The following is a 16,646-nucleotide window of genomic DNA, read 5'->3' on the forward strand; positions in this document are numbered from 1 at the left end:
CAGTATAATTATATCTCTCCCTATTGGAACTGTTGAAATTACTAAATGATGTTGTTCATAATACTGTATAAAAGTAAGATACCTAGCTCTACAGGCTGATGCACTGGACTCTCAAACTCATGAGTGTTGATGAACTGGAGATAACCATTAGTCAGCTGTAGTTCCCCACTTGGATTCATGAGTTCCACACAGCGTCCAACATCATAACTGCTTACAAGTTGTTCTTAAATCCATACAGGCATAAAACACTTCCCAGAAGATTTTTGACTCAGTTATGCTTGTCTCTTAATCTCAGCTCCATCTGGATCCCTACTGATTGTCCCAGCAAAGCAAAGGTTTCACTTTAGTGATTCTGGTCTTTTGTTAATCATAGCCAATTCTTCAGCCCCAGTTGACCAAAACCACTAATTTCTAATACCAAATACTGAATGCCCCAGATATAGTCTTTTCAGACTTCTCAAGCCAGGCCTCCATTCTGCATTACTTTAAACATTCTCGGATTCAAACCAAATTAAACCGAAGCACTCAACGGCTTTTCCCAGCTCAATGTTCTAAAATCCTTCTGTAATTCTCCTCAAAATATGGTCAGGTGTGTCACAGCAATAGTCCATTCCCTGGTACAATTTCTGTTTTAATTTGGTTTCTGTTGCTGTGATAAAATACCATGACCTAAAGCAGCTTCTTGCCCCAGCTTCACATATGCTTGGGAAGAATGCATGCATGCTACAGCTGGTGGGGATCATACACTGCAAATCAGAAGTCGTATCAGGAACTTGTGCACAGACTTTAGAAGCCTCTCTTCCCAATTAAAAAGATTCTTTCAACACCCTAAGATGGTGTATAGAGGATAAAAAGAAAAGATCCCAGCACTCAGATGGCAGAGGCAAGTGGATCTCTTAAGTTTGAGGTCAGCCTAGTCTACAGAGCAAGTCCCAGGACAGCCAGGGCTACACAGAGAAACCCTGTCTCAGACGAACAGAAGAACAAAACAAAAAGTCTGGGAAGATGCTTAGTAGTACCCTTGACACATACAGAACCTTCTTCTATGTAAAATGGTGTAGGCAGGCAAGGTTTAGCTCAAGTACAGTGTTTTCACACTGTAAGTGTCCTTTAAATTTTTCTGGACATGGCTGGTCACCGATTAAGCAGCTTAAATATTGCAGTGTTGTTTTGTAGCTCTGGCAGTACAGACAGTGAAGAAAGTACAGACTCGGAAGAAGAAGATGGGGCCAAACAAGACCTGTTTGAGTCCAGCAGTGCAAACACAGAGGACAAGATGGAGGTGGACCTGAATGAGCGTGAGTCACCCTGTCCTTAGGAGTTAGTTCTAGTGCTTGAAGTTGCCTGTTTTTATCTCTGTGAGTTCAAGGCCAGCCTGGTCTACAGAATGAGTTCCAGGACAGCCAAAGTTACAGAGAAACCCTGTCTCAAAAAAAGGGGGGGGGGGCGACGACTCCATTTTTGAAAATTGGCAAAAGAATGGCCTGTGGCGCCAGGCGGTGGTGGCGCATGCTTTTAATCCCAGCACTCGGGTGGCAGAGGCAGGTGGTTCTCTGTGAGTTCGAGACCAGCCTGGTCTACAAGAGCTAGTTCCAGGACAGTCTCCAAAGCCACAGGGAAACCCTGTCTCGAAAAACCAAAAAAAAAAAAAAAAAAAAAAAAAAGGCCTGTGGCATCTGAGACGTTCTCTGAAGCACAGTTGAGATAAAAATTCAGTTCCCGCCACTGTAACTTCTTGCAGGCTTTCATTTCCGGAATCTTTTCTAAGGAGGGACAAGTTAAATATACTTGGAGATGACTGGTTTAGATTTGAACATTGTCTTCACAAGTCTAGTTAGAGAGCATGTGTACCACCACACGCACTCCCCGCCCCCCAACACACATATAAACACCTCCCTTCAGTTCCAGGAGCTGATACTGTAACAGCAGTGGAAAAGCCACAGACTGGTGCTGGAGACTGGTGGCTCAGTTGTTAGCAGTACCCTTGTCAGATCATTCACAACTGCCTCAAGCTCCATGTAATCTGAGTCTCTCTTCTACCTGCTGTGGGTGCCTGCACACATATAATTAAAAAAAATATATATATATATATATATATATATATATATATATATATTATATACATTTTTAAAAGAACACAGACAAGCCACAGAAATGAAATAACTGTGTCTATGGAGTCATGAATGGGGTGCGCCAGGGGTCCCAGAACTTTGCATATTGTGAGCAGGAAACATAATTGTCAGGTGTAATTTTTGTGTGTGCTTTGTAGCTTTTTATAATAATTCTATTGGAAAATATTCCTAGGAATCAAATTGCTAGATGAAAAGCCACAAAGCCAGTGATGTCAGCCCCACCCCCAAGTAGCACCATGTTAACTTTTCTCCCATAGGAACTACTTTCTTCTCATCTGCTAACCTGGTTTTGAAATTTCCATTTTGAGGGTCCCCAAAATCTGCCTGGGCTTGAACAATTCTCCTAGCTCAGTTTCCCAAGGATCTGAAATGACAGGCACACCCACCACACTCAGCATCAGAAAGATGGTCCCTTGTTAAACTCAAGGAATGAATTCTCCAAATGATAATCCTCCCTTCATTTCAGCACCTACCTGGTCAGCCAACTTTGATGTCCCAATGGAAACCACCCATGGTGCACCCTTAGACTCAGTGGGATCTGATGTCTGGAGCACAGAGGAGCCGATGCCAGCTAAAGAGACAGGCTGGGCTTCTTTTTCAGAGTTCACATCCTCTCTGAGGTGAGCAAGCGTGTTCTGTCTTGAACCCTTTCCAGAGTGAAGCAGGTGTTATGCATTTAATGTGAGCATATATTCTACACCTTGTTTTACCTCTGAGTTGAATGTGGTGCCTCAAACAGGATTAAGAGTCAGCAAGTGATTGGGGCATACTGTCATAGCTGTGCACCACAGCAAAACAGAGAGATTTTTCATCAGATACCCTGTGAAGCTCAGCTCCAGGGTGTTTAGCAGAACAGCATGGAAGATGGCACTTCCAGAGCTGTAAGAGCTGGTCCCTGACCAAGTGTGGATTTCATGTTTCATTTTGTGTAACTGAGGTCTGTTCCTCTTGGTGACATCTGAATTTTCTCTTTTCTGAAAGCACAAAGGAGTCTTTAAGGAGTAATTCTCCTGTGGAAATGGAAACCAGCACTGAGCCTGTGGATCCCTTGACACCTGGTGCAGCTGCCTTGGCCCCTCAGCCAGAGGGTGAGTGCAATGCACCAATATGCTCACAGCAGATAGACGAAACCAGATCAGGCTTGGGTTCAGACTAAAAGGAGACAGGAAAATAAGATAATGTGGCTCTGATGTAAATAGATCATCTTAGGAGAAGAAACTGTATTGTGACAGAATCACAAAATGGGGACTCTAGAAGGAGTTGGGTTCCAGTTGTTAATGTCAATGTTAAGAATATGTTTCTAAAGCCAGAGAGAGGAAGAAGCATAATGCCCAGAGTGGAGAAGAGCAGATAAGATACCATGTCTCCATCCTGTTTCTGGAGACCCCTAAGGTTTTGCTGGGGCACATGGGGGTGTGAACTTGGTCTAGGCTGTGGGACTGGTTTCTCCTTCCCATACGAGCAGGTGAAGTGGTCATATTATGTGTCTGAATCCTAGGGATCTGTCTCATTACTCAAAATGTTCGTTCACCTGTGTTTCTGGCATTGACTCTGAACTGTTTGCAGAATAGTGAAGAGCCATTTGGGAGAGTGATATCAACTCTGTGGTAGTGAATGTGTATGGTGGCAAGAGCCTCAGGAAGGAAAGAAGCAGTGAGTTTATGGGAAAAGAAAGAGGCAGTGAGCCAGAGCCAGAAGAGGTAGCTGACGGGGGCACTATTACTCCAAATAATTGAGCCCAAAAAAATTGTCAGAACTTCATTGCCTGGTATTCATGTTTCATTTTTGTTGATGTGATAAAACATCTGACCAAAAAAAAAAAAAAAGGAAAGGAAAAGCTATATTTGACTTACAATTCTAGGTTATAATCCATCTTTTGGGAACTCAAGCGGCTACCCACATTGCATCCACTGGCAGGAGCAGAGAGCATAAACACCACCTTGCTGCTGTCCTCCTCAACCAGCATTCTTCACTTGTCATTGAGAGAGCCTGACCCACAATTAGCTATGTCCTATATCAGTTAACATCCATATGACCCCTACAAACCCACCTGATAGAGAGGGTTACTCAGTTAAGACATCATTTCTAAACTGTGGCAACTTAACATTTAAAATACCATTGTAGCGGGTTTGATGGGTAAGAAGCTAGAGGCACAGAATAGTCTCTGCTGTCTGGGGTTGCACAGATTAAAAGTGGGGCTGGGAGCACTGGGTTCAGATCCGGAAATCTGACAAGTCTAAGTTCATGACGAACATAACGTGGCTTCCTATTGTAGAACAATGGAAAGATCCCTGGGCATATTCCACTGTGTTGTAGAGTAGGCCTAAGAGCAGTGGGGTCTGCTGGGAGGAAACTGGGACCATGTGGACACAGAGCTGGGAAGGCTCTTTGGAACTTGCCAGTCCTCCAATGAGGAAAACCTGTGAGAGAGCAACCCCTAGTGGGCATCCAGAAGCACTGGTGCCCCATCTAGTATTTGGTCAGGTGGAGCTGCAGGCTAAAGCACGGGAGTCTTCATAGAAAAGGGCATCAGCTCCACAGTAGGTTTGGTGGATGTGACCACTGTATGCACTTTCAGCACCAGGCAGTGTGGCCATGGAAGCCAGCTCAGACGGGGAAGAGGATGCTGAGAGTACAGACAAGGTAACTGAGACCGTGATGAATGGCGGCATGAAGGAAACACTCAGCCTCACTGTAGACGCCAAGACAGAGACTGCCGTCTTCAAAAGGTAACCAGAGCCTGGGGCTCCTACCATGACAGCTTGTCGGGAGGAAGGGGGGCAGTAACCAGACCAACTGTGGACAAACATTTTTAGATTCAAATGAGTATTCAAAGGCTAGCTTGCTATCTTTCTAACATCTCTGTTAATGTTAACCAAGAGATGGAGAGTTGTAGGCCCCTAAAATGCGTGCGTGCGTGCGTGCGTGCGTCTGTCTGTCTATCTGTCTATCTGTCTGTCTTCAGAGTCTAGCAGATTGGTGGTGTTCAGCTTTGCTAAATTGACACTGACAGGCTGCAGAGCCCACCTGTCCACCCAAGACACGGTGGCATACAGATAGATTATGTTCTGTAATTGTAATGCAATCATTGTAATTCAGCACCAAGAAGTTAGTGCTAATAACACCAGACTTGATTAGAAAATAGCAGCCTCACTTCTACAATTCATGGGATAGAAAAGCAAACGTAATGGAAATTTAAATCTGGAAATAAGAGGATAACAGAAACACTTCCATCAAGATTTGGCCTGCAGCTAAGGCAGTGCTGAGAGCCTTTCTCATTGCTTAATGAGGGCACCACATGACAAAAACCACAAATGAGAGAAACAAATTGTAAGAATGCTATGTGTGGCATATGCAATCAACACTCTTCCATTAAACAGCTTGCAAACTAGGGGTGGAGAGGCAACTCAGTTGGTAAAGGGCATGCCTTGCAAGAGTGAGGACTGAGTTTAATCCTGAGTTCTAACATAAAAAGTGGGGCATGGTGACATGCACTTGGGGAGGCAAAAACAGGAGAAACCCTAGGGCTCACTGGCCAGCCAACTTCAACTGCTTGTTGGACCCCAAGTCCCAATGTAAGGAACTAAAAAAAAATTGAATGTCTCCTAAGGCATGACACCACTGTTGAGCTCTGGCTTCCATATGCATGCACACACAAATGCATGCATACTCATATATGTGCACATACACAGACAGGTGCAAACTTGTACACACACACACACACACACACGAAATGTCTCAACAGGTAAAAGCATTTGTTATGCAAGCCTAACTACCTGTTTTAGTTCCTGGAGCTCATGGTAGAAAGAGATAACAGACCCCTAAAAGTTGTCCTCTAAGACACACAGATACACCACACACACCTACCTCACATATATACATATAATAATAGATAAAATAATTCTAAAAAATAGCAAACAAAATCCAACCCATTTGTTTTTCCCATTTTATTTTACATGTATGGGTGTTTTGCTTGCATATATGTTTTCACCACATGTATTTGGTGCCCACAAAGACCAAAAGAAGGTGTCAGGTCCTCTAAGAATGAAGCTATAGGCCATCTCTTTTCCATTGAACTATCTGTCTAGCCCCCTCTGCAGTGTGTTTAAATTACAAGACTGTGTAACATTGGCATGAGGTCACATTGGAGTGACATGTAATTTCCAGTGATAGTGGAATATTACAGACAAGAGCCAGCGCGACCTAATGTCCTCTTTTCCTCAGCACTGTGTTGGTATCTTAGTGAATGCAGAATAAAAATAAAAGCTGTAAAGATGTGAGGTAGATAAAAGTCATTGTTTACAGACTGACTTTCTATATAGAACATTCTGATTAAATCTATAGATAAAAATTGGAATTAACTTTTTTTTGGATACATAAGAAAATTCATTTTGTCCTGTAAACCAGGTGATTGGGGTATGTGTGTTTTAGTAAAATATGAGACCTCATCAACAAGAATATAAATTTTATAGGGGAAGAATTTAAAACCTTATTGGAACCTATAATAAAGCTCTGAAATAAATACAGAGAGATAGATGTGCCAGGTTTGTTAATGGAAAGATACCCTTAACATTTCTCAACAAAAATGATGTTTAAAATCAGTCAAATCTGCATCATCCACATACAGTATCACAGAAGCTGTGCTCTTTCTGAAAGAGCAGAAAGAGGAGTCAGGGCTTCACCATAGGTAAATCCTAAGACTGTTTAATAAAGTGGTGATGGCCAAATACTAACACGAAGGCCCCTCCTCAGCCTGAACTTGATGAGTTAGATTGGCATACACTCCAGTGAGGAAAACTGCAGACTAATAAAAAATGATTGCCCCTTGAGAGAAAACAAAATCAGCCTTCTGGCCTCCTTGTGAATAGGAATGACGTGATCATGCAGCTTCAGACAGAAAATGTCTTGACTATTTGAGGGTGAAATGTTTTTAACCATAAAAGAAAATATTGTTGAGTTTAAAAAGACAAGCCACAACCAGGAAAGAGCAGGTAGAATATAGAAAGAGTCTGGTGTCAGCAAGAGAGAGAACTCTCATTTAAAGGGGAATAAAGGATATGCTGAGGTTTGAGCTTGTCGGGGTAAACAAGCAAAGTACACAGGGATGCCTGCCTGCTGGCCAATATCGACTGTGGTGGCTGCTCAGCCATGTGATCACCAGCTTAAGTTACAGAAAGTAGAAAATGCCAAACTCCTCACCCATTTCATGATGGCAGTGAAGCCACTCCAAAACCACAGTAGTAGTCACAAAATAGAGTGCTTACTTCCAAGCAAACTAAGTACAGAAGTCCTATGGGTGTTTTTTAATGACAGAATGCAAGAGTTTTTCCTGAAATTCAAGAATGGTTGGGTATCAGGAAAACTCATCATCAGATAAAAGAAGTTTGACTTTTTTTTTTTTAATAAGGTTCTACAGTTAATACATGGTAAATACTCTGAACCACCATAACAGAAGGGTGAATCCCATTAACTTGCTAAGAATTAAAAGAAGTATCAGGTGCATCTACTTTGGAATTGAGAGGCTAAAAGGAAGCTGTCTCTGATCACTGCTTCTGTAGACTGTCCTGGAAACAAAGGCTGGAGATGGGGAGAGCTCATGAGGGAAGTAGTGAAAGCTGCTGGTTTTCAGGCTTGGCAGTGAGCCAGACAAGTCAGTAACAAACAGTAAGAATTCAGCAAAATGGTCAGAAAAAAAAGACAATATTTTTAATGAGTAACCTTAAGCTAGGGGTGTTGATACATTCCTTTCACAAAACACATTAGTATGTCCACTTAGAGATTTTTTATTAAAAAAGAATTATACAATATATTATGGTCATGCCCCCTCACTGCTCCTAGATCCCTCCTCACCTCCCTACCCACCCAAACTTCATATTCTCTCTTTTCAAAATCAAACAAACACACAACTGTGAAGTTCATTTTCATTTAGGAATTATTATAATGAAGATTTCTGTAGAGAAGTTTGAAGATGACCTATATAGTGAGATATCTACCACGTCTGCACCTGTGACCACACCCCAAACGGTCACTACAGACCTAAGCAAGTAAGATAGCCTAGTGCTACAGAGACATCTGCCAAGTCAAATTAGCCTTCAGGTTCAATAAGAGTTCCTAGAAGGAATTTGTTTCAAATACTCTTAAAATGTAGGTTGAAATTCAAGGATCTTAGCTTGCCTGGGTGGCAAAAAGGTACAGTTATAAGATCTGCCTACCACCCATGCAGTCATGCTACGAAGACACAGGCATTGAAACTGATGTTACTGTACTTGAGGGACAGCCACAATAATGGAGATAAAGAGGGCAGGGTTGCTCCATGGTAGACCTTTGCCTAGCATATACAAGGCCGTCTTCATCCTCAGCACCACTTTAAAGGGGGTGGAAGAAAGTCTATCCCCCTGAAAAAGTCAAGTCCAGTCTAAGTGCCTTGTAAAGCAACTGCAGGAGGATTATGAAAGAGAATACAAGCTGATGGGACTGTGGAGGCAACTCCGTGGGTAAAGTGTTTGCTGCATAAGTATGAGTACTTTAGTTTACAGGGCTGGAGAAATGGCTCAGAGGTTAAGAGAACTGGCTGCTCTTTCAGAGGTCCTGAGTTCAATTCCCAGCAACCACATGGTGGCTCACAACCATCTGTAATGAGACCTTGTACCCTCTTCTGGCCAGCAGTGCAGGCATACATGCAAGCAGAACACTGTATACATAATAAATCCTTTTTTAAAAGGATGAAAACGAACAAGGGACTGGAGATAACAGCTCAGAGGTTAAGAGCACTGGCTACTCTTCCAGAGGACAGGTTTGATTCCCAGCACCCACCATCTATAACTTACATCTATAACTCCAGTTCCAGGAGATTTGATACCTTCTGGCCTCTGTGAACACCAGGCATACACATGGTGCACAATTTTACACAAAATAAAAATAATAAAAAAAATAAAAGCAAAACCAGAAACTAATGTACAAAGAATTGAGATGATCACATTGATGGTAAAAATCTTCAGTAGTGATTAGGAAGAACAGAAATCATATTGGGAAAAAAATGTATAGTGCCTAAATAAGAGAGTGGAATTTAGTATTCAAGGGATCCCTCTGTGCTGATGAGAACAAGAAAGGCCATAGGGGGGTGGTGATCCCAATAATCACATGTGCTAGTTAAGGACTTTAGACAGACCAGGCCTGTTTAGGAGACATAGAATGTTTTAAGACAGAGTTCCATACAGCCTAGGCTGTTCTAAACTCCCTAGGAGGATAATCTTGAATTTGTGATCTTCCTGAATCCAACCCTCAGATCCTGAGAAGGTAACCTTGGGCTTGGTGCATGCTAAGTGAACACTCTTTCAACTGAGCCATGTCTCCAGCCTAACTAGCCATTTTGAGACTAGTCTGGACTACATAGTGAGAACTGACTCAAAGAGAAACCCACTCAGAATATGAGCGAAAGACAACAGTTAACAGGCAGGTAAACAAAAAAGACTGAAACAGTGAAGCATTCTGAGTCACTGTAGAGATGAGAGCAGACACCACAACCCACTTCTTACGGAGCTTTCAGGAGATTGGGAAGGGACGTGGTTTGGGGACAGGCCTTGATAGTGGGGAAGGTATATTTGTAGGAGAGGGTTCTTTGCTGATAAAAGAATGGCTCACAGTTTTCTTCTGGGTGTACCACCCTAAGAAATGCTGGTGTTGGTGGTTGCTGTTCCCGGCGAGGCCTGGAGGAAGAGTGAGGTTTGGTTGCTTGTGGCTGTAGGGAACCACAGAGAGGTGTGGGCATAGTGCCATTGCTCAGGAGTACATGGTCCTTCAGATGTGCAGGATTCAGAGAAATAGAATTGGAATAAACACATAGATAAGTGCAGTAGAGTAGCTGCTTTAGAGGGAAAGGAGTAGAAGCAGGTGAGCAAAGTGAGTTGACAAAGAAGTTAGGAGTTATTGGGATATAACTTGGTGGTATATGTAGTACATGTTTAGCCTGCTGGTGCCCTGGCTCCACCCCCAGCACTATGGAAAGCCTGGGGGTCAGACCTGCACCAGATCTGTAGGTTGCGATTAGTTTCCTGAATGGCCTGGTAAACTGCCCTAAAGTTGGGGGTTTAATGTGCAAGTCCAAGCCAAGGATTGGATCTAAGGAGGTCATGCCTTCCTTTCGGAATCCCTTTGAATTGGATAAAGTGTGAATCCAGGTAGATCAGGACACAGCTAAGCTTCCAGCTCAAAGTCAAGAATGTGCCTGCTGTCTTCCGATTCCTGTTCACTGCTTGCTTTGGCTCTTGGCTCCTTGTTCTTTCCTAGTGTCTGCTCTAGGCATGTGCTGTTGGAGGGCAACAGAAAGCTTTCCACCTGGCTTAGCAGTGGATACCTCTTGTCTGAGGCAAGGCTGCAAGCCAGGAGCACGTGCGAGTGGTGGGCGTGGCCTTGAGTGCACGGTGGAACTAAAGGCTCCTGTTCCTTCAAACAGGTTCTCTTCACACCTCCACCGAATCTGCGGGGTGCCATGTGCAGTCGTGGACATGTTTCCCCAATTCCTCATTTCTAGGAGTGTTCTGAAACTCTTGTACGTTTCTTTTTCTGTTTTGCACACTTGGCCTCAGAGTGTTGAAGTCCTACCGGTATGTACGGTGACACGGACCGCTCTTTCTCAGACACCAGCCACATTACATTGTCCCTCTCAGTTCCCACCTGCGTGTGGCCCTTTCCTCTTGTGGTTCCCCAGTCACTGTCTGCATTTCTGTGATCCTTCCACCCTGAGCATGCTCAGCCCCAGGGCTTGCCTCCACAGCAGTCATAACTCCAGAGCCATTTGCATGTGATCTCATCCTCTGGCCCTGGACATCATGCCTGGTATGTGATGCACCTGTCTTCCTCTCTCCTGTAGTGAGGAAGAAAAACTGTCTACCTCTCAAGATGCTGCTTGCAAAGATGTAGAAGAGAGCCCCGAACCAGCAGAGGCCAAGTGCGCAGCTCCCCGGACCCCCAGCAGTAGTCCTGAGCAAAGGTAACCACCCCACCTGCCTGCATCCTCTGAAGGTTCTACTTGCCTCTGCTTGACATCTCCTAGAAGGTAGAAGGGACTCTCAAGACTTGAGGGTGGGGGCTTGAAGGGTCTTTGCAGCTATACCCAAGCCTTTAGCAGTGTGCCAGATGCAGTGGCATTTTTCAAGTCTCAAGTAGTCTGGTTCCCCAGCCAAGTGCTAAGAAACAGCACTTATCTCTGCAGCCAGCAGCCAGAATCCCTGGCTCAAGCCTGGGTGATATGCTGCCTGTTCGGGAAGGTCCTGGGAAGAATAATTGATTGCTCAGGCAATCTCAGTTGCCTAGCTCATGTCTTTTGAGGCTATGCTCTGAATGATATTGAGCCCTTCAGGATTGGAGACCTCCTGTGAGGGGAACAGGCCCAATTGCCTCATTTCCCACAGTTAACACTTGTGACACTGGGGGACTTATCTGAGGCATTTAGCCATGTACTGATAAATACTTCAAGCCCTCGAAGGGGAGACCCCATGAGTTCAATCCCTGGAGGGTTGATACCTGTGGGTGGGCATGTCTTAAGCGCAACAGCCCCACTGACAGAGCCATGTGATTTGGATGTGGTGTTTTCTTTCTAGTCACCTTTTGCTTAGACTGAGCCAGTGGTCTGAAGGGATAGGCCAAGCCAAAGCCTCAGCTGCAGAGGGCCCACGCCCATACACTCGGCCTCGCAGGTAGAGCCAGGTGGCCACGGATTCGCAGGAGCCTACGTCAGAAGATGAATGAGGATGTGCCCTGGACAGCAAGAAACTTGGTTCAGCACCTCTCAGAGCTCACTTTTCTGATAAAATATATTTATATATATAAGATGTGTATTCCTTCTGGAAGGAATAAAGTAACCTTTAAAGCAATTGAAGAGGCGTTGTACTTTCCCCTGGCCAGACTCCCCAGTAGGCTGCACTCTGCAGAACCAGTGGGCAGGAACCAGCAGGGGGCACTCACTACTCCTGGTCTGGAAGCCCCTATTCATGATAGCACTCTGCCCTATTTGTTTCCTTACAGAAATTCTAGGCAAAATGAAGTATCAATTGTGATTTTTAAACATTTCTTTTGCCTGCAAAATTAGTTGTAATTACTGTGTGAGCAAGTTGCTCTTGGGAAGGCTTGGAAAGAAAAGGCACCAGCTAGGCTTCTAGCTATTTGGGAAATCCCCTTTTTCCTAGGGTTTGCAGATATCCTTAATTGGTTACATTAGCCTCTAACTTCTGCCTATTGGTTTTCTGAGTTGAGGCTGTTGAACAGGCAGGACAGCCAGGCTGTCTCTGACAGAGGTCATACAAGAGGCTGCAGATTGCTTCTTGGCTCCACATTGGAGACTTATTCGCCATAGGGCACCCATTTAGGTTCCTCTCTAGCTGTTTCCTTTTTTGATTGGTTGGTTTTTTGGATTTGGTTTGGTTTTTGAAGATAGGGTTTCTCTATGTAAACAGCCCTGGAACTTGGAACTCGCTTTATAGACAAGGCTAACTTCAAACTCACAGAGATCCGCCTACCTCTGCTTTCCAAGTGCTGAGATTAAAGACATGTGCTACAACCTCCTGGCTCTCTGTAGCTGTTTAGATGGCATGAAAGGCCCTGCCCTTCAGTCTGCAGGATGAGCTGAAAAATGTTAGGGAAAACCAGTAGAAGACCAGGCACTGCTTGTATTTACATTTGACCATCTGCCCTTCCTCAGGACTCACTGGTGAAGCACAGTAGACAGGTATCTCAACCCAAAGAACATGTCCAGGTTGCATCCAGGAAGTGGGGGGTACCGGGGTTGGTTCTGAGCAGTGGCAGTGAGCTGTTGCCAATGGAAGGAATGTAGTGCTCTGTCAGCACTCCTGTTGGAAGCAACCAGTAGGGTGGGGAAGAGTGCAGATGGCAGCCTCCCCAGTGCTTCTTACACTGTTCTGGGTCCTGGGCTTGCCAGTTCTGTTCTTTGCTTCGGCCTGGAGTATTGCATTGCTACCATATCTAGCTTCACCAGTCTTGTCCCAGCTGCTGTTTTCACAACTGGTGTGCTAGTGTTTTGCACACATCATCCTTACAAAGCTCCGGATGGACATTAATGTCCTCTTTCTGCAGAGGAGTAAACAGGACTGAGAGATTAAGGAATGTGTTTTAAAACACACAGCTTGTGAAATGTGAAGGTGCAGTCAGTCTTAGTTTTGCTGGTCTCCAGAATTTTCAGTCCCTAAGAATTCTATACTGAGGCCCATCATGTGTAATTAGAGTACAATACTGGGGAGCACCTGCTGGTTCCTGTTCCAGCTGGCAGGCCTCCAGCAGGGAAGGCAGTCCGGTTAAAAAGCATGTATATGTTTCTAGCTACAGCCTGGCTTGAGCCTGTCCAAATGCCTCAGGTTGTGGTTTTGACAGAAGACCCAATTTCTGCTTTCATCGGCCACTCTATGTCTCTGCTGCTTCTGCTCTGTGGGTGCCAGCATCTGGCTGTGCCTCTTTGTTCTCAATAGTTGTCCTCTTCACACACCTTTTTCCTTTTTCCATTTCTTAGTAGTAGAGCTCTGCTTTCCAGGTGGAAGTCGGTTTGCACCCCTGTAGGACAGAGCAGAGTTTCTGAAGTGCACAGCTGAGACCAGCAGTGTGAAAGCTGAATGGCTGTGTGCATACACATCTGCCTGCAGTTCTGAGCAGCTGAGTCGGGAGCTTCTACACACCTGCTGCTCCATCACCATTGGCAGCCATGTGCCCTGTGGAGGGTGGGCAGAGCTGACCTGCTCAGCTTCAAGTGCCTCAGGTGTCTGTCTCCTTCTCTGTAGGACTGACCAGCCAAGCATGCCAAGCGACACGTCAGTTAATGGCCCTGTATGATGAATGACACCTGCTGCTGCTGAATGAGGACTGCAGGCCACCACCACCCAGGGGCTCTGGAGGGGTTACCCAGAGCTACCAAGCCGCCACTGCTGCACTCTGCAAGGGATCAGGACCAGCAACCTTTATATTCTAGATTCTAAGACATTGTACAGAGAAATTCAGAAGTGTAAAAATATTGCACATTGAAAAATACCAAGAATTTTTGCGTATGTTTATATTGTACTGATCTAAATAATGGGTAGCCTGTGACATCAGATCTTGCCACCCATGTAATGATAGTAGTGATACATAGTTCAGATGGTTGTAAGAATAGTTTTATAAAGTGACTACACAGATCTATTGTATTCGAAACATAACTATTTGACAATTATTAGTGTGACCAAAGTATTAGGCAGTTTTCATACATTTTCCACCTTGTACAAAATTCTGAATTCATTTTTCTTCCAGGTTGGCACAGAGCTGTCGATGGGAAAGCCCTCTGCGTATTATTTTGGTTGTTCTGACTTACAAAGTGATTTTGAATAATACTTGGTGTTCTTTTATAACCCACTTTTGATTGGTAACTGTTTTCTGTATTGTTGCAGGCGGATCAAATGAGTGAGTCTTGGTGGAGATTTAAGTATTTATTGCTACAGCTTAGTTGATGAAATTGCTGTTCTTGTAAAGCCATATGTTCTGTTAGGTCCTGTTTGCTCAGAGCGTTTCTTTCTACAGGTGAAACACTAGAATATTGGAGTGTACATGACTGTGGTTGGGTTGGTTTTTTTGTTTGTTTTGGGGGAGTGTTTGTTTTTTTGTTTTGGTAGTTCATCCGCCTTTTAACCCATTCACCAAAACATCCCTTGTCAGCAAGCATCACTGGTGGCCATTTCAGAGTGGTCTGCCATCTGCACTGCTCCAAGTCACAGAGGTGAGTCCCTGGAAATGCTCGTGCTGGTGACAGTGTAGAATGCATCCATCAAACGGGATGGCTTTAACAGAATCACAACCTGGCATCCAAGCATGTTTCTTGTTTTACTGTACCTTGTGAGGTTTTCACTTGTAAACCAGTGGATTTTAGAACTGGTTTGTGTGTATATAGTGATTATGGATACTAATTCATGTAATTTATAATTTTCTATGTCAGCATAAACACATCCTAGCCTCCTCCAACAGCTGAAGCAATGGCCTGTGCCCTGCCGTGGCATCTGGGGAAAGGGCTCAGTCACCTCACCTCTTGCACTTTTAGATGCAGATCAGTTTTCATTTCTTTAATAGAAATCTTTAATGAGTCACATATTTTTACATCATTTGTTTTTCCTGACCAGTATTTAAAACCAAAAGAATCTTCTGAAAAATGGCCAACAAGTTTTTTAGAACCAGCATCCCAAGCAGCGTGCCTACATGACATCACGTTTGGAAAGAGAGTCAAGTGTTTGATGCCTTACTCCTTACTTGCTTCTCACTGTAGACAGTGCAGGGACTGCCTCAGGTGTCCGAGGCAGTCTGGTCTGGTCACCAGGCTCAGTGGGCAGCAGGAAGCCCTGGGACTGGTGGTGAGGGGCTTGGTGGCCTGTGCGTGCCCACCCAGGACCCTTCAGTCACAGCTCCTTCAGGAGAGACTGCTCTCCTCTGGAACCTGGTGCCACCAGAAGACAGGGCTCCTTCTGCTCATCTCAGGGATGGTTGACCTGCGTGGCCCAGGACCTCACATTGCTGGCGGATGGCATGTTCCTGTCTCTCCTGGTGATGGGCGTTGCTTGCCACAGCCAGGGTTTGGCCCTTTGTCAGCCCACACTGCCTGCTTGCTGTGGTTTGAGCTGGCTTTTCCATCCCACTGTCCACTGGGGAGAAGCATTTGGGTGTTGTCTTTGGGGAAGAACTTAGGTTTGCTTGTCTTGGGGAAAGGCTGTGAGGGTAAGAAGGGACAGGTGTGTTGGGTTGGAGGGTGCCAGCTAGGGCTTGAGATGAGTTCCTGCTCCTTTCATTTCTGTGTATTGGCCGTATGAATCGCAAGACTAACAGATGTCTGCAGTACAATACCTGTATTAAAAGTAATAACAAAATAAAGCCTGATGCTTTGTTTCTAGAGAATTCCTCTTGTGCCTTTTTTTGGGTTCTGGTAGCCACATGGTGTGGGGCTGTGCTCATAGTCCTGCTTTTCCTGCCCTTGGCTCTTGGGCATGCCAAACTCCTGAAGAAAGCTCTCAGCCACCTCCATGACCCACACACACCTGCAGCCATCAATGTCTGACACATGGATGCTCCGTACATTTTTGCAAAGAGGAAACAGCCACCAGCTGCCATCTTGAGATACTCTGCCCAGTCTCCAGCTTGTCATCTTTCCCTGCTCTACGCTGGCTGCTGATTGCCAGCAGATAGTTTCACATATTTTATTGCTGTCTTAAATTGTGCCACCATCTGAGCAATCCACAGTCAGTCTCCGGAATCCACATGGTTGCAGGAGGGGAGAGAACTGGGGTTTTTGTTGTTTTGTTTTTTTGGGAGTGGGGGGGTGTTGTTAGTCCTCACTCCTGGAACTTGATGTAGACTAGGCTGGCCTTGAACTCACAGAAATCCTTCTGCTTCTGCCTCTGCCTCTGCCTCTGCCTCTGCCTCTGCCTCTAGTCTGCTGGGGTTAAAGGAGTCTTCCCACCATGGCAGGCTAAAGGGAGAAAGCTCTTCAGCTGTCCTCTG

At 44.8% G+C, this 16,646-nt stretch overlaps 1 protein-coding gene across 14 annotated transcripts in view; it reads left to right on the forward strand.

Annotated features, from left to right (window-relative positions):
- Ppp6r3 (protein phosphatase 6 regulatory subunit 3) overlaps window positions 1-16,043 on the forward strand; it is a 115,355-nt gene extending 99,312 nt beyond the window's left edge. For 8 of the 14 annotated variants that reach the window (XM_027408771.2, XM_027408774.2, XM_027408776.2 and 5 more), the window contains 6 exons: window positions 1,177-1,298; window positions 2,599-2,752; window positions 3,114-3,220; window positions 4,711-4,861; window positions 11,002-11,121; window positions 11,732-12,004. In XM_027408771.2, coding sequence (XP_027264572.1) covers window positions 1,177-1,298; window positions 2,599-2,752; window positions 3,114-3,220; window positions 4,711-4,861; window positions 11,002-11,121; window positions 11,732-11,831 — 754 coding nt within the window. In that variant the 3' untranslated portion in view covers window positions 11,832-12,004. Of the gene's footprint in view, window positions 1-1,176; window positions 1,299-2,598; window positions 2,753-3,113; window positions 3,221-4,710; window positions 4,862-11,001; window positions 11,122-11,731; window positions 12,005-13,915 lie in introns of those variants that run through there. The other 6 variants (XM_027408775.2, XM_027408777.2, XM_027408779.2 and 3 more) reach the window with 1 other exon arrangement.
- The last annotated feature ends 603 nt before the right edge of the window (window positions 16,044-16,646 follow it).

The sequence above is a fragment of the Cricetulus griseus genome, chromosome 3, assembly GCF_003668045.3.
Source record: "Cricetulus griseus strain 17A/GY chromosome 3, alternate assembly CriGri-PICRH-1.0, whole genome shotgun sequence".
NCBI lineage: Eukaryota > Metazoa > Chordata > Mammalia > Rodentia > Cricetidae > Cricetulus > Cricetulus griseus.